Here is a 23,212-nt window from a genome sequence, read left to right as displayed (position 1 = left end):
CATTCTGTCAGTCTGCTCCCTGGTTTTCCCCTCAACTCCGGACGCTGAAAACCAAATCCAGGCAGCTTGGGCGCCTCTACAGGAAAACTGGACTCACTATTCACAAAGAACTATATAAAAATCATATGACTCAGTATAATGACAATTACACTAAACAAACTACAGTATTACTCCTGTCTAATCCACACCAATCGAGGCAACACTAAGTTACTGTACTCCATTATCAATTAAATTTACCCCCCCCCCCCCACACACACACACACACGTGCTCTACTGCTACTTGTAACACCCTTCTTCTGTTCTTTAATGAGAAAATGATCAACATTCACCATGCAATCAACCAAAGCCTCCCCCTACCTCCCCACATGATCCTCCCAAATCAACACAGTTACACTCCATTTTCCATCTTCCCAGTGCTTCTGAGATATCAGATATTATCTGTTGTATGGGGTATAATCCGACTTGTTAATGTATGGAATTAAGTCTGGATTATGTCTATGTGAAATCAATTAGAGGGCCTTCCAAAGTGTATCCGTGTGTGTGTGTCCCTACAGCCTTGTCTCTTATCACCCCTGAAGTCGTAAATATTCTGAACTGTTTCGGCCCCACGGTTCTGTGGTAACCTTTTGACCTGCAGAGAAGTGGAGGAGGCAAAGGGGCTTGTCCTGAAGAAAGTCCAGGTGCACCAGCTAATAGTTATAAAAACAGATCACGTACTCTTAAAACCGATGAGCCCACTAAACAAGCAAGAAGGAGAAGATTCACTGTTCCCCCACGCTACAGAGAAGGCTGATAAGAAGGAGGGGCAACGTTGGGCTAATGTCAACAGCATGTAGAGAAGAGGAAGAGGAGAAGAGGAACGCCTGCAGGAGGTGCTGAGAAGAAGAAACAAGTGAACGGATGAAGACTGGGAGAAGAAAAGGTGACATCATGGCATCCAAGGTTTATGGTCTCTTCGGGGCCGCTGGAGAAGTAACAAGAAGAAGAGGAAGATCATGTGACCAGACGTGGAGTCCCAGAAGCGGGAGGTGTTGCCATGGAGATGCAACCCCTGAAGAATGCAGAGGGGAGGAGGACAGAGTGAATAAAAGAGAGTTGCTGAGTCTGTGAAGGAGATTGCCTTTGATGGGGAGTGTGTGAGGTAGAGAGATGGAAAGAAGGAAGCTTTTGCGTTGAGCTTTTTGTCTGTGATAATCTGACCTGGTGTCATTTTTGGAGAGCTCATTCAGCTCAACTTTGCTATAACTCGGGTTTTTGGCAAAGAGTTGTTTCACTTTTTAACCCGCTGTGTCGGGGTTTCGTTTGGATTATTATTCTTTTTTCATCTGTGTGAAATAAAACCTAGTTCCTCGGATTCGAGGAACGAAAAAAGGATTTACGAGTGGGGTCTCCTCCTGTCGGTAACCGAGCAAAGGTGAGATGCTAGTTGTAAATGCTGTCCCAAGGTGTTGTTGATACAAGTCGTTTCCTCCATCCTAGGCTACAGGTAAAGTCAGTTGTCTCCTCAGCATAAAAGGAACAGCTGGAAAGGGTCTTAACCTGAAGTGTACATAAGCTTCATGGACTGAGGGTGTGTGTAGGTGTGTTTGAGCCTCCTTATTTCTACTTAAACAAATTTTGGTCAGAATTAGAAGCCCTGGGAAAATTGGTGATGTGCTAATCAACTCTCTACAGAGTAAGGGTGTTTGTTGGTAACTGATGCCACGCTCACTATACCGATTACAAGTCAAACCCTGAGATTCTAATAACATCTAGAAGAGTGGAGCGAGCCCGGTAAATTGGCTTGTAACATTATCCACAAGTCAAAGCCTTCTACCTGCCTTCTTGACCCCCTTCCCACGGCCTTGGTTAAATCCTGCCTCTCCTCCCTGCTCCCTCTCATCTCCACTCTCATACATGCATCCATTTCCTCCGGTATTGTTCCCTCTATCTTCAAAAGTCAGCAGTTACTCCAATACTTAAAAAACCTGGTTTGGGTCCTATCATTTTTACTAATCTCCGCCCCATCTCCAACCTACTCTCCAAAATCTTAGAAAAAATAGTCGCCACCCAGCTCCACGCCCATCCGACCCTAAACTCCTATGAACCCTTCCAGTCCGGTTTCCATCCACTTCATAGCACAGAAACAGCCCTCCTCAAAATAACAAACGATCTCCACATTGCTGCTGATGCCGGTCTACTACCCATCCTGGTCCTCCTTGATCTGAGTGCGGCCTTTGATACAATATCTCATTCCATTCTCCTCCATAGGTTATCCTCCATCGGCATTGCTAACATCCCTCTTCAGTGGTTCCAGTCTTACTTATCAGGTCGCACTCAGTTCTTCACTCTCAAATCCTCCTGCTCACAGCCCACTCCTGTCTCTTCTGGTGTGCCCCAGGGCTCTGTCCTGGGGCCCCTCCTTTTCATTACATACATTCATCCCCTTGGCAATATTTTCCACAGACTCAATATTCATGTTCACTGCTTCGCGGATGACACCCAGCTCTATCTGTCCAGTAAGCCAAATTCTGCACTTTCTCCCTCTTCCCTCATCACCTGCCTTGAAGAAATACAATCCTGGTTCAGTTCAAACTTCCTAAAATTAAATACAGACAAAACAGAACTTCTTTTGGTTGGTACCAAGAACACCCTTTCAAAATTTGACAGTTTCTCTCTCATCATTGACAACACCTCAGTTTCCCCCTCTCCCCAGGTCAAGAGTCTGGGTGTCATCCTCGACAGCACACTATCTTTCAAATCTCATATCAATAGCATCACACGGTCAGCTTATTTCCATCTTCGTAACATTAATCGTCTTTGCCCCTCCCTTAACTTCCACTCTGCTTCTATCCTCATCCATAGTCTGGTTGCATCACGTATCGATTACTGCAAATCTCTTCTCTCAGGCCTCCCTCAGAAAACCCTCCGTAAGCTGCAGTTGGTTCAGAATGCAGCAACATGCATTGTCACTAAAACTCCCATCTCTCATTACATCACCCCCATCCTCAAGCAGCTCCATTGGCTTCCAGTGCACACCAGGATTGACTTCAAGATGCTGCTTCTCACCTTCAAGGCCATCCATAACCTCGCCCTTCACTACCTCCCAGATCTCGTTCACATTGTCACCACGTCCCGCTCCCTCAGGTCCACCTCCATTCATCTCTTTGCGCCCTCCTTCCGTCTCAGCACCATGGAAGTAGAACCTTCAGTTGCACTGCTCCCAAACTCTGGAGCTCCCTTCCCCTCTCATCAAGAACATGAACTCATTCACAGAATTCAAAACACAACTCAATACTCACCTCTTCATAACCACATATCAACCTTGAATTTTAGAGTGCCTTGTTTGTTATCTTTGTTTATTTGTTCTGCTTATTTTGTCCTTATGTTTACTTTTGTTTTATTGAATGATTTGTGTTTTTATTCTGTACAGTGTCCTTGATTATTATTATTATTATTACTATCTATAATAATAATAAAATATGAAATGATGGTGGAAATGAAAATGCTTAAATTCAACTATCTTTTTACTTAAGGAAATGTCTTTGGGTAGTATTCTTAGTTAGGTTGGGTGTAACAAAAAGACTGTAATAACAGAATGTTTAAAGTAAAACCAATATGTTCTGGTGCCTTCAATGAGCTGCTTCTGGTTTACCACAGAGACACACATCTACAGCAAGACCAGTGGTTCCCACAGTGGGGGACGCGCCCCCTAGTCCTGATGCAGCATATCTTGTCTCTATCTGCAAAACGGTGGGCCACATCCTCAGACACCAAACCAAGATCAAAGCCAGATTTTGAAAATGAACTCGGTCTCAAACCTGAAAACCAGATTTAACACTGATCTATCGACCAACCGATCTATTGGCCCCAATCTCAGGTTTTTTTTTCAAGATCGGTAATCGGCCAAAAACGGCAATCGGTGCACCCCTAGTTAATGTTAAAACAAATCATTGCTATAGAATATTTTTTGGACAAGTGTGTCAAAACAGGTACAAAAGTTTTGTTTACAAATTAGAAAAATGAAATTCTAAAGGAACAAATATGATTTTGTAGTTCAAACAGAAATACTAAATATGTTCATTTGTATTTGAGAACATTACCTCATGTCCAGTTGAAACTGTTATTGTTTCATGAGCATTCATATTGGTTTTCTCAAAAAAAGGAAATCGAAACATTGACGTAATCTGCTTTTAGTTAAGACAAAATCTGTCTTGGCAAGTCAGGTTTTTCTCAAGATCGGTTATCGGCCAAAAACTGTAATTGGTGCATCCCTATATGTTACTGTTGTGGAGGATCCAACTCTGCCTGAGTGTCTGATGTCTTATGTAGTATGGAAGTTGACCAAATGCAGGGGTGGAAGTAGATATTGTGCTGGGATGGAGCTGAGATGGCGACCATGGGCTCCTTGGAGATCTGTGATACTGATGCTGTGGACCCTGGCTAGATGGGCTGGGATCTTCACGCTCCAGTTGGGTTTTGGGAATTGGGGTGCCTATTGGGGCTAGCAAGGAACCTATATCCTTGGGGGGGGGGGGGGGGGGGGGGGGGGCTTAGCACCCCCAGTCTCTTCTCCCATCCTCAGAAATGTCCTTCTTCCTGCTTCATCACATCACCACATACACACCACGCACATAGGGCCTTGGGGTGTGGCTATGTCCACGGGGTGCGGGTGTGGTTCCTATCTCTGCAGTCCCGTGGCAGCCTGTGTGATCACTCCCACCAATGAAATTCCACGTAAATGCATAATTAGGGCTTTGGGGGTGAGCACACTCAACTGCATCTGGAGGGAAGGATCTATTCACGCAGCCTTGCCTCATGTGCCGATGCCCATTGCACCAAGACAGTGAGGGATTGGGGGGTGTATTTCGGTCGATATCTGTATGGCCTCCCCAGAGCAGGAGGATGGAGTCTAAAGGTCTTCTCACATCTCTGTTCTTGGTTTGTTGCTCGGGGCTGGAGGCTAGGATTGGGAGCTGGTGTCTGGTTGGGGTCTGGGGTGGTGGGTTGCTTTGCTCTGGGTTGGGTGGGGTTGCCTACTCCTCATTGCTCCAGTATGAATGGGACCATTTAGGGTGTTTATGGGGAGTGTGAGTGAGTGTATGACATGTATTCTTGCTGTTATCTCCTGGGCTTCTGACACAGTTGTTGGTTGGCCCCCTCAGGGTGGTCCTCTGTGATTGTCGAGAGGGAGGTTGGGGCTGTTCCGGTAGAGTTCTCCCTAGGGTCTCCGTGCTCTGGGGGAGACCTCTGGATCTCTGGGGCTTGGATCTCCTCCATCTTCCACAGGTCTTAGGGGGCAGGTCTGTGCCCCCTCAAACTCACTATTGGGACCTCCTACAGAAAAACCTTACATACAAAAGCATGTGTACTACACACAAAGTTTGCCAAGAAAATGTCCCCCATACCATTACACCATCACCAGCAGCCTGAACCACTGAAACAAGGCAGGATGAACCCATGTTTTCATGTTGTTGGCGCCAAATTCTGACCCCACCATCTGAATGTCACAGCAGAAATTGAGACTCATCAGACCAAGCAACATTTTTCCAATCTTCTACTGTATAATTTTGGTGAGTCTGTGTGAATTGTAGCCTCAGTTTCCTGTTCTTGGCTGACAGGAGTGACACTTGGCGAGGTCTTCTGCTGCTGTTGCCCATCTGCCTCAAGGTTCAACATGTTGTGTGTTCAGAGATGCTCTTCTGCATAACTTGGTTGTAATGAGTGGTTATTTGTAGAGGTGTGGACTCGAGTCACATGACTTGGACTTGAGTCAGACTCGAGTCATTATTTTAATGACTTCTGACTTGACTTAATACAATCTATAAAGACTTAGGACTTGACTCAGACTTGAACGCCAATGACTTGCGACTTGAATCGATTTGCATCTGTTGACTTGATGATGACTTGAGCATATTTGATATTTTAGCACAAAAGTAGCACGACATGGACAAAAATCATAAACCATTCTTCGTTCTGGGTTTGATCTTGTATGGCTAACTGCAGCAGCACTTTGTTTATAAACAACTTCAGTTGCACTTTTTGCTTGTTTGAGCAAATAAATGAAGCTTTAAGAAGCTTTATTTCTGGGATTTATTTATTATCATTGCCATTAAATTGAAGTTGGACAGATGACTTGATTATGACTTGAAAATTCAAAGTTTAGGACTTGGACTTGACTTGGACTTGACTTGGACTTCCAGATCATTGACTTTGGACCCGACTTAGACTTGGTTCTCTTTGACTTGGACTTGACTGGAGACTTGACTGGAAAGACTTGTGACATATTTGTGACTTGCAAAGCAGTGACTTGGTCACACCTCTGGTGTTACGGCTCAGAGCCATTTGGGTTTTTCCCTGTGTGTGTGAGAGAGAGGAGATGCAGCACCTGGCTCCAATCTCTCTAGATTGCCTCCCGGTTAGATTCTCTCAGCTGATCCTGATGACCAGCAGCATAAAAGTCAGCCAGCCCTCAGTTCAGGGAGCAGCAGGCCAGGGAGGTTCTCTCTGGTCTGTTGTCTCCTCAGCAGCTTTTGGTTTTGTTAAGTTTTATGTAACAACTTTGAGAGCTTAACTCTCTGTGTTTAGCTGTTCGCCTTTTAGGGGTAAAGGACACTTTACCCCTTCGTTTGCTTTTATAAGACATCACTCAGAAAAAGGGAAATCGTGATGGTCTTTCGTGGTTTTTGTATTAATTTGGTTAATATGAGAGTTTAGTTGTTACTTGTTTTGTGTTGCTGCTGATGTGTCTTGTTAATCTGTGTTTTGAGTTTATATTTATGTAAATAAATGTTGTTTTGTTACTTTTACCATGAGAACATGCGTCCTCATTGTTACCCCAGGCCCCCTAGACAGCCTGGAGCGTAACATCTGGTCATTTGAGTTACTGTTGCCTTTCTATCAGCTCGACAGGCATTTTCGCCCACAGAACTGCCGCTCACTGGATGTTTTACCTTTTTCGGACCGTTCTCTGTAAACCCTAGAGATGGTTGTGGGTGACAATCCCAGAAGATCAGCAGTTTCTGAAATACTCAGACCAGCCCGTCTGGCACCAACAACCATGCCATGTTCGAAGTCACTTAAATCACCTTTCTTCCCCATCCTGAAGCTCGGTTTGAACTGTAGCAGATCGACTCAACCATGTCTAGAGGCCTAAATGCATTGAGTTGCCACCATGTGACCAGCTTATTAGTAATTTGCGTTATCAAGCAGTTGGACCGGTGTACCCAATAAAGTGGCCAGTGAGTGTATATCCTCGTTAGCGCAATGAAATTTTGGTTCTGTTGTATTTTTTGTGTATGTGCCCCTTTTTTCTCTCTTTTTCTGCAGGTCTAGAAGCTCTTTCATTTCTGTCTCCATGTCCGTTGGGATTTAAAATAACTCAGTACATTTCTTATAAAGTTTTGATATCACATGGGGCATGAAAACTGTGCTTCTAACGCTCCACCTGTGAGAGTAAAACTGCAAGGCTTGTCTTCGGCACTCAGACATCAATTCTGGTTGCTTTACCGGGCAGGACCTGTGAAAAAAAAAAAGCCAGCAAAAAAGAAATGGGGTTTTCAGCTTAGTTTTAAAGACTGGTACAGAAGAAGATTGCCTGATCTTATTTTGTAAATAAAAACTTGGAGCTACTGTATATTTTGCAGTTTAACTGATTAGAAAACCGGATTCCAAAGGTTGGTTAGCTGTAATGACAGGAAACCTCTGATCCAATACAAAGATGCTGAAGGAGTCTCCCAAAACAGAAAACTGGAGAGTCTATGCCCCATATCCATCATTTATGGCAGAGAGAAAGTAGGTCATGACAATGTTGTCATGTTCTATTTATGTTGAACTCACAAGAGATTATCCAATAATTGTGTTGACTTTTTTCAGTCTGACCGTCAGCATAGCAGTGGTAGTGTTGCGAGTCCTGGCCGGTCAAGGCTTAGAAACAGTGGTCAGAGACAAGGGTCACACAAGGGTCAAGAGGACAATAGTTCAGGACTTGCTGGCAAGGACAGAACTAGGCAAAGGGTCAAAAGGCAGGCTGGCTTCTCTGGATCTACCCATGGATCCACCCATGGCCCCGCCCCTAACTCCACCTCTGGCGGGAAAAGAAGGACTGGAATGGAGTAAGGACAGTCCATCTGGACCCAGAAGTCCTCAGGAATGCTAAAGGAAGATCTACAATTTGCTACCAACATGAAGATTTATGACCTGTGCTCCCATTCCAGGAGTGCAACATGAACTTTTGTGCCCTCATGTGAATACTGCATGTAGTGAAAATGATACCAAATGTCTTATGTAGAGCTAAAAAAGTGTATTTGGTAAATGACCCCTTGACCTAAACTGTCAGGAGAGAATGACTTGTGACTCTTAAATTGTTTAGAGCAGTCTCAGGAATGATATAAAAGGATGCAGCTCAGATCGGGCTGGGAGAGTTTTTGGGGAGATTCCAAGACGAGAGCTGGGGAGATTCTCAGAAGACAGGGGCTAGTGTAAACTAACTCTTATTTAATCATTTTGAACTAATTCCTCCTTGGGGGATAGCGGTCTGTTCTTATACTTACTCATTTTTGTATTTTTCTATTTTGTAATAAACTTTTTTGGAAAAGAAACATAATCCTGATTATTTCAGGTTTTCTCTAAAGCTTCACGGTTGGGGGCCCTGGCCATAATTGCACAGAGGTAAGCATGTCGATCATAGGTCTCTGAATTATCAGGACTTACTTTACAGTTTATAATAAAATAATATAAAGAAACCTTAAGATAAGGGGAGTTTTAACTCCCCCCTCCTTGCGAGTAACGAGTTATCTTAAGGGCGATAAAATCAGAATATTAGAGGTTATTTTTGGCTCTGATTGCAGGTTGAAAAAGTCTCTACCAGCTGGAAGGTTGGATTGATTAAATAAATTGATAAACTTATGTTAGCCTGATCAACTAGCATAAATCATTTTATAGTTACCAACCTCCCACATAAGCTGTTAGAGGCGCAATTAATCCGGATAACCCAAACAATTGCTGAGAGGCTTGGCTTGCCTCCAGACTTCTCTCTAGTATCTTAACCAAAAGGTAACGAGTTTAAAAGAAGTGGACTACTCTGGGGATTGCTATTCGTGCAAGTCATTTCACCTTTAAAATAAAAGACAAGATTCTAATTAGGTGGTCCAAACCCGGATCTAGTACGATAAAACTCGCCGACATCCCCTAGAACCCTGATGGATGCACCGTCTCATAAGTTCTAACGGAACCGGTAAATGGGACGGGCACCCGACAGTAGGACAGGCAATGTGATTGGGTAATCTGGCCCAGGGTGGCCTTGAGGGACCACTTGGGTATGACCAGTCCAGGACACACTGAATGACTGGCCTGTGAGGTCGTTGTCGTTGTCTTCCTCCGCTTATCTGGGTCCGGGTCGCGGGGACAGTATCCCAACTAGGGAGCTCCAGACCGTCCTCACCCCGGCCACCTCCATCAGCTCCTCCAGCAGGACCCCAAGGCGTTCCCAGACCAGATTGGAGATGTATCCTCTCCAACGTGTCCTGGGTCAACCCGGGGGCCTCCTTCTGGCAGGACATGCCCGAAACACCTCCCCAGGGAGGAGTCCAGGAGGCATCCTGACCAGATGCCCAAACCACCTCAACTGACTCATTTCGATCCGGAGGAGCAGCAGTTCTACTCCGAGTCCCTCCCGAATGTCCGAGCTCCTCACCCTATCTCTAAGGCTGAGCCCGGCCACCCTACAGAGTGACTTGATGCAATTTGCTGGGTTCCTTATATAGGAAAAATTATTTCTGATTGGCTTAATGACCTGACCTGAATTGGAATGTTTATTACGTGAAGTGCCTTGAGACGACTCTTGTCCTGATTTGGTGCTATATAAATACAATTGAATTGAATTGAATTGAATCCTACCCTCACTCGTGAACAAGACCCCAACATACTTAAACTCCTCCACTTGAGGTAAGACCTCTCTCCCGACCCGGAGTTGGCAAGCCACCCTTTTCCAGTCGAGAACCATGGTCTCAGATTTGGAGGTGCTGATCCTCATCCCAGCCGCTTCACACTCGGCTGCGAACATACCCAGCAAGAGCTGAAGGCTGGAGCTGGATGAAGCTAGGAGGACCACATCATCCGCAAAAAGCAGAGACGAGATTCTCCTGCCACCAAGCTCGACACACTCCACACCACGGCTGCACCTAGAAATTCTGTCTATATAGGTAATGAACAGAACCGGTGACAAAGGGCAGCCCTGGCAGAGTCCAACCCTCACCAGGAACAGGTCAGACTTACTACCGGCTATGCAGACTAAACTCTGGTAAAGGGACTGAATGGCCCTTAACAGAAAGCTACCCACCCCATACTCCTGGAGCGCCCCCCACAGGGTGACCCTGGGGACACGGTCATAAGCCTTCTCCAAATCCACAAAACACATGTGGATTGGTTGGGCAAACTCCCATGCTCCCTCCATCACCCTTGCAAGGGTAAAGAGCTGGTCCACAGTTCCACTGCCAGGACGAAAACCACATTGCTCCTCCTCAATCTGAGATTCAACGATCGATCGGACCCTCCTCTCTCGTACCTTGGAGTAGACCTTTCCAGGGAGGCTGAGGAGTGTGATCCCCCTATAGTTGGAACACACCCTCAGGTCACCCTTCTTAAAGATGGGGACCACCACCCCGGTCTGCCACTCCACAGGAACTGCCCCCGATGACCACGCAATGTTGCAGAGATGTGTCAACCACGACAGCCCGACAACATCCATAGCCTTGAGAAACCCAGGATGAATCTCATCCGCTCCCGGGGCTCCACCACTGTGTACTTGTTTGATTACCTCAGCAACTTCTGACCCCAAGATTGGACAGTCCATCCCCAGGTCTCCCGGGCCTGGTTCCTCCTCGGAATGCATGTAGGTGGGATTGAGGAGCTTCTCAAAGTATTCCTTCCACCGTCCGACTATAGCCCCAGTTAACGTCAGCGGCTCCCCATCCCCACTGTAAACAGTGTGAGCGAGTTGCTGCCTTCCTCTCCTGAGGCGCCGGACAATTTGCGAGAACCTCTTTGGAGCCGATCGATAGTCTTTCTCCATGGCCTCACCAAACTCCTCCCATGCCCGAGATTTTGCCTCGGCAACTGCCACTGCTGCACCCCGCTTGGCTATCCGGTACCTGTCTGCTGCCTCTGGAGACCCACAGACCAGCCACGCCCTGTAGGCCTCCTTCTTCAGCCTGACGGCTCCCCGAACCTCTGGTGTCCACCAGCGGGAATGGGGGTTGCCACCACGACTGGCACCAGCCACCTTGCGACCACAGCTAGCAACAGCCACCTCAACAATCGCAGAGTGGGACAAGGCCCACTCGGAGTCAATGTCCCCTCCCCTGCTCTCGGGACGCAGTCAAAGCTCTGCCGGAGGTGGGAGTTGAAGACCGTCTTGACAGGTTCTTCTGCCAGGCGTTCCCAGCAGACCCTCGCTATGCGTTTGGGTCTGCCAGGTCTACGCGGCATCTTCCCCGGCCCTCTGATGCAACTCACCACCAGGTGGTGATCAGTTGACAGCTCTGCTCCTCTCTTCACTCGGGGGACCAAAACATACGGCCGCAGGTCAGATGATACGACTACAAAGTCTATCATCGACCTGCGACCTAGGCTGCCCTGGTACCAAGTGTACCGATGGGCATCCTTATGTTCGAACATGGTGTTCGTTATGGCCAAACTGCGGCTTGCACAGAAGTCCAATAACAAAACACCGCTCGAGTTCAGATTAGGCGGGCCGTTCCTCCCAATCACACCCCTCCAGGTCATGCCATCATTGCCCACATGAGCATTGAAGTCCCTCAGCAGGACAATGGAGTCCCCTGATGGAGCACTATCTAGCACTCGTCCCAGGGACTCCAAAAAGGGTGGGTACTCTGAACTGATATTTGGCCCATAAGCACAAACAACAGTCAGGATCCGTTCCCCAACCCGAGAGTGCAGGGCAGCTACCCTCTCGTCCCCCGGGGTAAACCCCAACACACAGGCAGAGAGTCTTGGGGCTAACAAAAAGCCAACCCCAGCCCTCCGCCTCTCACTCGGAGCAACTCCAGCAAAGGAGAGTGTCCAACCCCTCTCAAGGACTTGGGTTCCAGAGCCAATGCTATGTGTTAAGGTGAGTCCGACTATATCTAGCCGGTACTGCTCAACCTCTGCCACAAGCTCCTGCTCCTTCCCCGCCAGAGAGGTGATGTTCCATGTCCCAAAAACCAGTTTCCTTTTCCGGGAATCGGACCTCCAAGGCTCCCGCCTCGGTCTGCCACCCGATCCACACTGCACCAGACCGTTCATGTTCCTCCTGCGGGTGGTGGGTCCACAGTTGGATGAGCCCATGTATCCGGTTCGGGCTGGGCCCGGCTGGGCCCCATGGGCGAAAGCCCAGCCACCAGGCGCTCGCTCACGGTCCCCAACCCCGGGCCTGGCTCCAGGGTGGGAACCTGGTAACCCTCCGAGCCGGGTACTCCGACTCTTTGATTGTAAATCAATGAAAGATCCTCTGACCTGTGAGGTAAAATGCTAATCGGCATGATGCCCATGCAAGAGCATATACACAAAAGTTAAGTGTGGTTGAAAGAGTCAAATGCAGCCAATCAAGGGTCACCAGATTTTTTGAAGCTCAGAGCTAATCAGAACCAGGTGGAAGCTGTTGTTTGTGGACCAAAGATAAGTGTGTGTTGTTAGCAAGCCCGAATAAGGTGACATCGTTAGTGGAGACAAATTTAGTGCTCTGTTTACTCCACCTCATATAGTGACATTTGCTGCTGGAGTTGAAACATGACAGACAATTCATCCTAATAGACATCATGTCCAACCGGTACAATAAATAAGTGGATTATTTGTTTAATGCTGTTCTTTTTCATTTCTAATCACGATTCTCACCACCCGCTGTCCCTTCGACTGTAGCTAATGGATTGTGGTTTATGCTTTTCTTCACATTATGTATCCATTTTTTTCATTCAAGGAAATAATTTTGGTTTCAAAAGTGGGGGATTACACAAATGACATTAGAGCTAGCGGTGGGGTCTGTGATACAGATGGTACACTTATTTCTAGAATGCATGGTTACGAGAAATCCCTTACATAATGTTCTACCTCTACATTTTCAGAAAAAAATAGGAAGAAACCACAAACAACCCCAAACTACCCCCTCCCCCCCCCCCCCACACACACACAAATATATATAAATCCACGCACCCACTGTAACAACAGTGATACAAGAAGACAAGACTACCAAAGGCTGCCACTAACACTGCAGTTAAATCAAGGCTTCATAGACATGCCCCTGTTGCACTCGGTAGAAGTCTTAAAGCCTCAGCTTCACTTGTCCCATCACTAACTCCAACCTCCACCATGACTGAGACCAGAGAGCTGTGTGAGGACACCAGGGACAAGGCTGTACACCTGCACAAGACTGGGATGGGCCAAAATACAACAGGCTATCAGCTTAGTCAGAAGAGTCAAACTCTGGATAAATGATTAGAAAATGGAATAAATACAAGTTCACTGAAAACCTCTCTAGACCTGGGGCTCCATGCTCGTGCTCACTAAGACGGGTACAAACGATCTTGAGAACAGTGAAGAAACAGCCTAGAACAACACATGGAGAACCTGTCAATGACCTGAAGAGAAAATAGAACTCCTTGGAATAAATGCCACTCGCAGTGTTGCATGCCAGGAACATCATACCCACAGTGATGCATGGGGGTGGAAACATCATGCTTTGGAGTTGCTTTTCTCCAAAGAGGACAGGACGATAACCCATATTATGGAAAGGATGAATGAGTTTGTTAGATTTTGGGGCAAAAACCTCCTTCCACCAGTGAGAGAATCAAAGATGAAACATGACTGGATCTTCCAGCATGGAAATGATCCCAAACACACCACCCAGGTAACCAAGGAGTAGCTATGTTCTGGAATGGCCTAGCCAGTCTCTAGACCTCAATCCAATAGAGAACCTGTGGTGGGAGTTGAATGTTTGTGTTGCCTAGCAACAACCCTAAAACATCACAGCTCTAGAAAAGATCTGTATGGAAGAACAGCCCAGGACAGCAGCAACAGTGTGTGCTGACCTGGTGAAAACCTACAGGAAATGTTTGACCTCTGTCATTGCCAACCAAGGTTACATTACAAAGTATGGAGTTGAACTTTTGTTACTGACCAAATATTTATTTTCTGCACTATTGTACAAATGAATACTTTAGAGATCACATGTGATTTCCTGTTTCTCACTGATGACGGAGGCTCACTGTGAGTATAACTGAACTCAGCCTTACAAACTGAAATCTCTCAGCATTCATATGTAATTAGATATTTTGCACACATTGGATATTATGAAATATATGAAACAAACAAAAACATGTGCCTGACTCACCATCAATTGCAGCAAGGCCACCAGGTAAAATCCTTTTGACGTAGACTCCAAACTCTTCTCCTGTTTGCTCCTTGACACCACCGATGACTTTAATTCCTGTTAGAAGGAAAAACGAACAAAGGCCCCTCAGTGGAATTTCTCTAGATTTTTAATCATTCCCAGAGTCAGACCCAACAGAAGCAGAATGCTCAGAAAGGCATAATTAGCTGTTAGATCTACACTCACTGACAAAAACTTTAAGCACCCAGACAGACAAATAAAAAACGAATAAAAGCCTCAATCATAGCTCGGATTACAGTGGATTTGATTCGATCAATTTAGTTCAATTAGCGTCCCACAGCAGTGGGCCACAGAGGGGCTTTAGTGGGAAGACCACATGCGCGGGCCATGGTACCACTGTTAAATGCATATGAGGGTCCCACTTTCATGGGACCAAAGGGGGCAGCCCACATTTGCAAACCAAGCCCTGTTGGGCCCCTACATGGTCCCAAATAATGAGACCCTCATGTGCCATATATTTCAGCTGTGGGTCCCACTTTGGGCAAACCTTTGTGGACCACATTTTGGCCTAAAAGGATTCCACATTGGGACCCAGGCGGACATGTTTACTGGGTGAGTGCGTGTTTAGCACTGTGACATCAATCCCCAAAAACTTGCTTGGCCTGGTGATAGAGAAGCCCACAGGAAGTTAAAGAGGAAAAAGGGTTTTACCAGACACAAATAAAAGTACAATTCTGATAATGGAAAATACACCTCACCTCTCCCCCTGTTCGCGTATCGATCATAATGTGTCACTACTGTGCTTTCGTATCACCAGATGTGGTTAAAGTCGGACTTGCAGGATAAAGATTCCTTTTCATTTTAAAGGTGTAGTTCGCTGACAAAACATTTCAATGGTTATTTCTGAACACAATCAATCAAATCAAAATCAAAGATACTTTATTAATCCCAGAGGGAAATTAGAATATATATAAAATAATCAGTCACTCCGTTTTTCATGCAGACTGAACATGAAAATAGTCTCCTACACCTATCTCCTGCATAGGGCTACAGCTAGTGAATATTTTAGTATTCGAATATTCTATCAGATCCACTCTCGATTAATCAAATATTTTATTTGACGACTTTTCAAGGAGGATATAAATTCTGTTTGAAAGCGAGCATCTCGTTCTGACAATTAGCAGTAGCCTACCTGGTGGTGGATTTGCTCCTGAGGCTGGCTGAAGACAGCGGCTGGCACTAGGCATGATGGGTGCATCACTTCATCTGCCTCTCTTCCTACTAGGGGCTGCATGAATTTTTTTTAAAGTCGACACGACAGTCAAGTAATGAAAATCGAGTCGACTTTGACTAGTCGTTGATGACATCATACACCTGAAGCGGGTTGGTTCGCTGGAGTTTTTGACAATTAAAATTGCGCCCACATTTTCTAAGTTAAACATTTCTTTTAACAACGGTAGTTTCTGCATCTTGCTTCAGCCCTCTCCCCCTCCCCCTGCTTCAGCCCTCTCCCCCCTCCCCCTGCTTCAGCCCTCTCCCCCCTCCCCCTGCGCGGCGGCGGCAAACTCACTGATGCTCCTGCAGCCTCTCAGAGTTCCTGTTGCTCTAAACATTAAAATAATTATTTCATTTTCTGTTCCTCACTTCTGATTACCTTCAATGGTGTCTGTTTGTTGCAACCACCAGGTACAAAAACTAACTTGTTTTTATTTGACTATTTTTCTGTCCTTTCTGTTTATTATCTTCCTGCATCTCCTCTCAATCCTAAAGAAAAACTGCTACCTGGGTTCATATGTATTCACCTTATGAGTTACCTTTGAACTGCAGTTCTAAAAGATCTACCGACTGCAAATATAGCGGAGTGCGTGCCGGCCGCACCAGTGAGGTGCGTCACCGGAGGACAAAACAGGTGATGTGCCCCGCCCCACAGCAGCGAAACGCATCGGGCACAAATAAAAGACAGAAAACATAAAAGGAAATGAGCCGACATGAACGACCGCGTGTTAAATTTGTTTTTGAGGTGGCGACACCTGATTTGATAATGTTACTGTGGCCGTGCTCAGGACCCAGATGTCTGGAGCGCGTCAACGATCAGAGCTTTGCATGCGCAAGCTGGTTAAGGTTAGGATCGGGGTGAGGGGAAGGTTAAATTGCAAGAGGGTAAAGGTCACAATTCGGTCAATTGTCCGTTTTACCGCGGGTGGCAGTGCAGACGCTCTGGCACAGCGCGTCGGGAGGCAACGTGCAGGAGCTTGTCACCTGCTGTCTTTTCCGAGGACTGCATCTTGTCGGTCATTATCACGTGGCAGCGACTAGTCGATGACAGGCATAAAAAGTCACTATAGAGGGGTGAAGTCGACTAGTTGATACAACCCCTAACACACACACACACACACACACACACACACACACACACACACACACACACACACACACACACACACACACACACACACACACACACACACACACACACACACACACACACACACACACAGGAGCAATGGGCAGTGCGCAAATTTCGTGAGCGATATGCTTCGCGGCGCCTTGCAGCTGATGTGATCCTGGCGTGATTCAGACGTTTCATCAAGAACATCGAGTTTACTGTGACGTCTAACAGCAGGTTGTGTGTGTATTTTAACATATATTTGTTTTACATACAGGTGGAAGGGGCCCTATGTTCATTGTGCACTAGAGGCTGCCACTGTGAACATGGTTTTGACCAATAATTGCATCAGGCTGCGACAAATCCAAGCCTAAGTCATCAATGATTCATTTAACGAGTCTCTCTGTCGACTTTAGGTTGAATTCTCAAGAAAAATCAAAACACAAGTAGCAACTGAATCAGGCACCATTTGACAGAAATTTAGAGAGTCAACATCTGTGGGATGAGTATGTGGAGGTATGTATTGTGTGGTGTTGTGCCCTGCTCATAATGTTCTGGTACAAACAAATACTGTGAAATAGATACTAATTAGCATCCCATTGTGTTTGACTATGTTTCAGAGTGTCTTTCACATAGATGCTGCAGAAATTCAACATGAATGTGGATGAGGCTGGATTTAACCTTTAACCCTAGACCAGGAGGAAATGTAATAGGACACAGGGCAATTACCAATGTGCCAGGGCAGCGAGGGAGAAAGATCACCCATCGTGCTGCTATCACACTAAACGGGGTCCTCCACCACCATGCAAATCTGGGACCCTACTATGTTAATCCATCGCTTGCATTGCTCGACAGATTGCCACAAGTAGACCAGGTGCGGTACGTTGTGGTTAGGGACAATGTCTCAGTCCAACGGGCTGCTCTGGTCCAGAACTGGTTCCATGAACACCCCGTATACCTTACCCCAAACTCCCCCTTCCTGAAGGTTGTTCACATCCACACTAGCTGGAGGGTAAGAACACCATCTCCAGTCATCATACAGAGCTCTGTGATTAAGCTAACAAAACAAAAGCTAGGGATTGAGATCTACTTTAGATCATCTAACACGTCTTTGTGCAGATGAACAAAAAAGTAAACATCTTTGAATATTAACGAGTGCTTTGTTTATTCTGACGAGCACCATAAACAGAAACACAAACAACACTAGAGGCTACCCGCTCCAGTTACTGTACACAACAGTGTGTGTGACAAGAGTGTTACCGAGGCTCACACAGAACTACACACCACATGCTGTCATTTTCACACACGCTCATCCTACTGTGCCTGCTTCCATAGAACAATGTCTGGCCAAACATCTAGCACATGCCATTTCCTAACATTATTAAAAAAAATATTTTTTATGTGTTTTATTTATCACAGCAGCGTGAAACTGGCTGCACTAGTGTCTGATCGTTGAGGGCTGTGTTGCTGAATGAAAACTAATAGCATTTTTACAAACATGTATATTTTTGACTGAAGTGTGTCACTATACAAAGGTTCTGGGAATGAAGCAAACTGAGGGTCGTGTTTGGATATTTGTGATTATATTTAGAAAAATAAATGAACCCGATTTACAAAAGATACCAGCGAGGAGATGGGAGTTTTCTGTGTGTTCAGAACCTAGCTTGTTTATGCTTCCTTTATCATAGTAAATCTAAACACCAATTACTATACCACCACACTGTGTATTTGTAATAATGTGTAAAAAGCAAGTATGAAAAATTCACAAACTAGATCTAAAAAATCAGAAAAGCTAAAAAACTATGAAAGCAGGAAGGATGATATTATTCTAACTATTTAAACTGTTAACAATAAGGCAATGGAGTTATTTACAACTCGCAGCCCGCACAGATCACCTTCCTTTTTCTGGCGCTCTCCGGCCCACAGAAGTTTGTTGAATCTTTGGGTGTTGGCTGACCTCGTTCCACCTGCCTGGATAGCAGTCTCCCCTCCATAAACACAGCTCTGAAGCCCCGAGTTGCTGCAGAGACTTGCAGCAATCATATTCAGTTAGTCTTCTTTCCAATAAATATGAAATCCAGATAGAATAAAAAGGTACAGTTTAAGGAAAAGTCCGGGACATGCAAATGTTTCTTTTTATTGACGACATTAATTAAATATTGAATGGAAAACTGGTCAAAATGACGCCTTGGCCGTTAAAAACAGCAATAAGTTCACGCCTATCAGTCATTCACCCATTCACACGCTGGTGATAATGAGCTACAGCCACAGCTGCTCTGGGGCGCACTGACAGAGGCGAGGCGCAGGTGCTATTGGTCCCTCTGACCACCATGCGCAGTCAATGTGGGAAATGGGTAGCAAGTCTACGACTGCAAAACCACTACAAAGTTGTTTATTTGTTTATTTTGAACTTGTCCTGTAGTCGCAGTTGAAGCAGATGGAATGAAGGGTTTGAGTGTGTTATGGGCTTTGAGTAATTGTTTTCTCTGTTACCGGGGACTTCACACAACTTCGGGTCCTTGGAGGAGAAGAGGAGAGCAGAGAGGAGAGTGGGGGCGTGAGTTCCTGCTGCAACGAGGTGCAGGGTTGCCGGGACAACGGGGGAGGATCCCCACAACAAGGACAGACAGCGGAAATATCGAGGGGAGGAATCTCCAGGACGCGGATCAGGGATCACACCTGCAGCAAATGAACTGATTGCTCGCCTCACCTCTTCAAACAGGATTTAAGCAGTTCATGGACGCTCCGACGGGGAGCGACTCTTTAACCTTGAGCTCGTCTCCGCAGCTGCTTCATTGTGCACATTCACTAAGTGTGATAAGTAATAAAAAGAGATTATAACTCTCAAGTATTTTGTTGTTTACGTCATTCTATTGGTCCTAGAAGACGTTCAGACAGACGTGTGTGCACTTAAGAAAGTCAAAAGAAGCTGCTGCTCTTCTGTACTCCGTTTTGGTACATTTGTATTTGTTTTGGGACATTAGAACCTCACCCCCCCCCCCCCCCCCTTTTCCGTTGTGAAGATATAACATGGGGGCTCGTCCGGGATTTTGTGGTTTTATTACTCAGAATAGTGGGTAGGATTTCGGCCCGGGAGGGGGGCATAAGTTTGGGGTATTTGGTATAGTAACCTTTTGTCATTTCTGTCATTTGTCATTGCTTTTGAGAGGCGATGTCTACATTTATTTTGAAAGATTTTCTTGCTGCACCTTCACGTAGACAACTGGAAAAGTGTCGCAAGAGCGATTTACTGGAAGTAGCTGCCTACTTTGGTCTTGCCGGCTCACAGCACATGCTGAAGACTGATCTCAGGGCCGAGATTATCTCCTTCATGGAAAATAAAAAACTTCTCTCCCCTTTGGCTGATATTGCTATTTTGCCTTCACAGCAGGATATGGACAATGCGGAAGGTGAAGAGGCGAGGAGCGCATCTGAGGGTGGTGATTCCAAGGATGGAGCGGAGATCATGAGGACTCCAGAGCGGGGTAAGGTCGCCAAGTCTCCCCCAGTGACTCTTCCTCGTTACGATCCAGAGTCTCCGGAACCGCGGCCTGGTTCGGGACCGGTGTCACCTGATCACGCCCGGCTACAGGTGCGACTCGCACGCCTGAAATATGAGGCCGAGGACAAACAGCGAAGGCGGGAGTTCGAGCTTCGCAAACTGGAACTCGAACTGGAAGCTGACACGAGACTAAAGATGAGACGAATGGAGCTGGAGATGCAGGCTGAGAGAACTGTCCATGGTGCTGATGCAGCATCTAGAGGCTCCCTGGCAGCGACTGAGAGACTGGATGTCGGGAAGTGCATGGGGCTGATGCCGCCGTTTCGCGAGGCCGAAGTGGATAGTTACTTCGCCGCATTTGAGCGTATCGCTACGACACTCAGTTGGCCGCGTGAAGTGTGGCCTCTTCTCCTTCAATGTAAGTTGTCTGGGAAAGCGCAGGAGGTAATGACTGCTCTATCTGTCTCTGACTGTGGGGATTATGATACTATTAAAGACGCAGTTTTACATGCCTATGAATTAGTACCTGAGGCTTATAGGCAGAAATTTAGATCTCTACGTAAACGTGATGAGGGGCAAACATTTGTTGAATTTGCGAGAGAGAAGGGTTTACTGTTTGATAAATGGCTGCAGTCCTCAAAAGTGACCAACCTGAACGAATTACGAGAGTTAGTTCTACTGGAGGAGTTTAAAAGATGTCTTCCTGAAAGAACAGTGTTGTATTTAAATGAGCAGAAAGTGAATAATCTGTCAGCTGCAGCACTTCTGGCTGATGAGTTCATGCTAACCCACCGTGTTAAAGTGGAAAAAGTAGTCAGGGACAGATCGCATGCTGTAAAACCTAGGCACTTTGAAAGAAACTCAGAAACAAGTCCACCAAGGTGTTTTTACTGTCACCAGGTGGGTCATATTGTCAAAGATTGTCTGATCCTGAAGAGGAGAGAGAGGAAAAATGATCGTGTGGTAGCATTTGTTGCATCAGATGAAACTCAGAAAAGGCCAGGCTTGCTTGACCCCTCATATCAACCATTTATTTTGGAGGGTTCTATAAGTATGGGGGAGGGGTAGAGCGTGCCAATAAAAATCCTCAGAGATACTGGAGCATCTCAATCATTGGTACTGGAGTCTGCGCTTCCCTCTGAGGCAACAGTCAATACAGAAACGTCTGTGTTGTTGAAGGGTTTGACGGGTGAAGTTATGTCATGTCCACTTTGTGAAGTGAAAATCACAAGTAACCTTGTGTCAGGTGTTTTTAAAGTGGCTGTGTGTAAAACTTTACCTATTGCAGAGGTTCATCTGCTGCTGGGAAATGACATAGCAGGAGGAGCCGTTGTTCCTGTGCCTCAGGTCATTGAACACCCAGAGAAAGTTGCCTGTGTGATGTCCCCACGAGGTATTGTTCCATCGTGTGTAGTGACCAGATCAGCTGTACGTCATGAGGCAAATGAATTCCAAGGGCTTTCTGATCTGTTTTCTGACTCCAGTTGTATTTCAGACATGCACCAGCTACCAGATGTAGGCGTTACTGATAAAGATGTTGCAGAAGAGAATCTACATTTTGAGTCCCAGGACCGTTTGGTTTCACGTTCAACATTAATAGATGAACAGAAAAGGGACAAAACATTAAAGAAGTGTTTTGATGCAGTACATTCGTCTGTTAAATTCTCGACAACATTCTTTTTGGAAAACGATCTACTGATGAGGAGCTGGGAAAATCCAGTAGAGGGGAAAGCTCCCTGGGGAGTGGTACACCAGATTGTAATACCGGAGTGTTTTCGAAGACAGATAATAGCCTTAGCTCATGAAAGTAGATGGTCAGGACACTTGGGAGTGAAGAAAACTTATTTGTCTATCCTAGATCATTTCTTTTGGCCGGGGATGAAACGGGATATAGCAAAGTTTTGCAGAGCCTGCCACACGTGTCTGATGGTGGGAAAGCCAAATCAGCCCATTAAACCGATGCCGTTGTCAACCATTCCTGTAATAGGACAGCCTTTTGATCACGTCGTCGTAGATTGTGTGGGTCCGTTGCCACGCACAAAGTCTGGGAAAAAGTTTTTGTTGACCATAATGTGCAGTGCCACCAGATTTCCAGAGGCAATACCATTGGCTACCATAACTACCAAGAGTGTGATCAGAGCTTTATCAAATTTCTTCTCGCTCTTTGGTCTACCACGGGTGATCCAAACAGATCAAGGGTCAAATTTCACGTCTGACCTCTTCAAACAGGTCACAAAAGTATTGGGGATCCAACATATTATGTCTGCCCCGTACCATCCTGAATCACAGGGAGTCTTGGAACAATGGCACCAAACATTTAAGTCGCTGTTGAGGAAATACTGTTTTACAACATCTAAACAGTGGGATGAAGGTGTGCCTTTCTTGTTGTTTGCAGCTAGAGAAGCTACGCAGGAGTCGCTGGGATACAGCCCAGCGCAACTTGTTTTTGGGCACACTCCTAGGGGGCCGTTACAGGCTTTAAAGGAGTGGTTTCTGCAGTCACCAGGTTCACTCAAAATGAACGTAAACAAATACGTGAAATGTTTTAGGAGTCGCTTAAGATTTGCAAACCAAATAGCACGAGAGCATTTGAAAAACGCGCAGAAGGTGATGAAAAGCCACTTCGATCAAAAGGCTAAACTGTGCGATTACTTGCCAGGAGAGAAAGTGTTAATGTTAAGTCCTAGTGTTGGTGACACATTGAGTACACGTTTTGAGGGTCCATTTGAAACCAGCCACAAAATCAATGAAAACACTTATGCGGTTAAAACATCACACCGTCGGAAAGCTGTAAAAATCTGTCATGGGAATCTATTAAAAACTTATGTTCCCCAGGTCTCAGCGGATCAGATGCAGGATGGAGCAACAGTGTGCGCAGCTGGTCTCATCGCCACGTCCGATCCACAGGAGGAAGTAGTGATTCGAGCTTCACATGCCGTAAGTCCGCGCTTGAAAAATT

General features: G+C 45.9%; 2 protein-coding genes across 5 annotated transcripts in view; one reads left to right on the top strand and one right to left on the bottom strand.

Annotated features, from left to right (window-relative positions):
- Positions 1–23,212, bottom strand: part of si:dkeyp-72e1.9 (syntaxin-binding protein 4) — a 113,984-nt gene that overhangs the window by 47,024 nt on the left and 43,748 nt on the right. For 3 of the 4 annotated variants that reach the window (XM_015968937.3, XM_070546962.1, XM_015968938.3), the window contains exon 3: positions 14,366–14,461. In XM_015968937.3, the coding sequence (XP_015824423.3) occupies positions 14,366–14,461 (96 nt within the window). Of the gene's footprint in view, positions 1–7,426; positions 7,499–14,365; positions 14,462–23,212 lie in introns of all 4 variants that reach the window. The other variant, XM_054742123.2, reaches the window with a different exon arrangement.
- Positions 1,277–21,439, top strand: LOC129163734 (uncharacterized). Its single transcript, XM_054742125.2, has 2 exons — positions 1,277–1,414; positions 20,140–21,439. Exon 2 carries the CDS (start codon positions 20,146–20,148, stop codon positions 21,319–21,321), a length of 1,176 nt encoding a protein of 391 aa, XP_054598100.2. The 5' UTR covers positions 1,277–1,414; positions 20,140–20,145; the 3' UTR covers positions 21,322–21,439.

This window comes from Nothobranchius furzeri, chromosome 18 (genome assembly GCF_043380555.1).
Source record: "Nothobranchius furzeri strain GRZ-AD chromosome 18, NfurGRZ-RIMD1, whole genome shotgun sequence".
Taxonomy (NCBI): domain Eukaryota; kingdom Metazoa; phylum Chordata; class Actinopteri; order Cyprinodontiformes; family Nothobranchiidae; genus Nothobranchius; species Nothobranchius furzeri.
This window is presented reverse-complemented; position numbering and strand designations above follow the sequence as displayed.

Coding starts and splice junctions, on each gene's coding strand:
- LOC129163734 (XM_054742125.2), top strand. CDS start 20,146: ATGGACAATGCGGAAGGTGAAGAGGCGAGGAGCGCATCTGAGGGTGGT.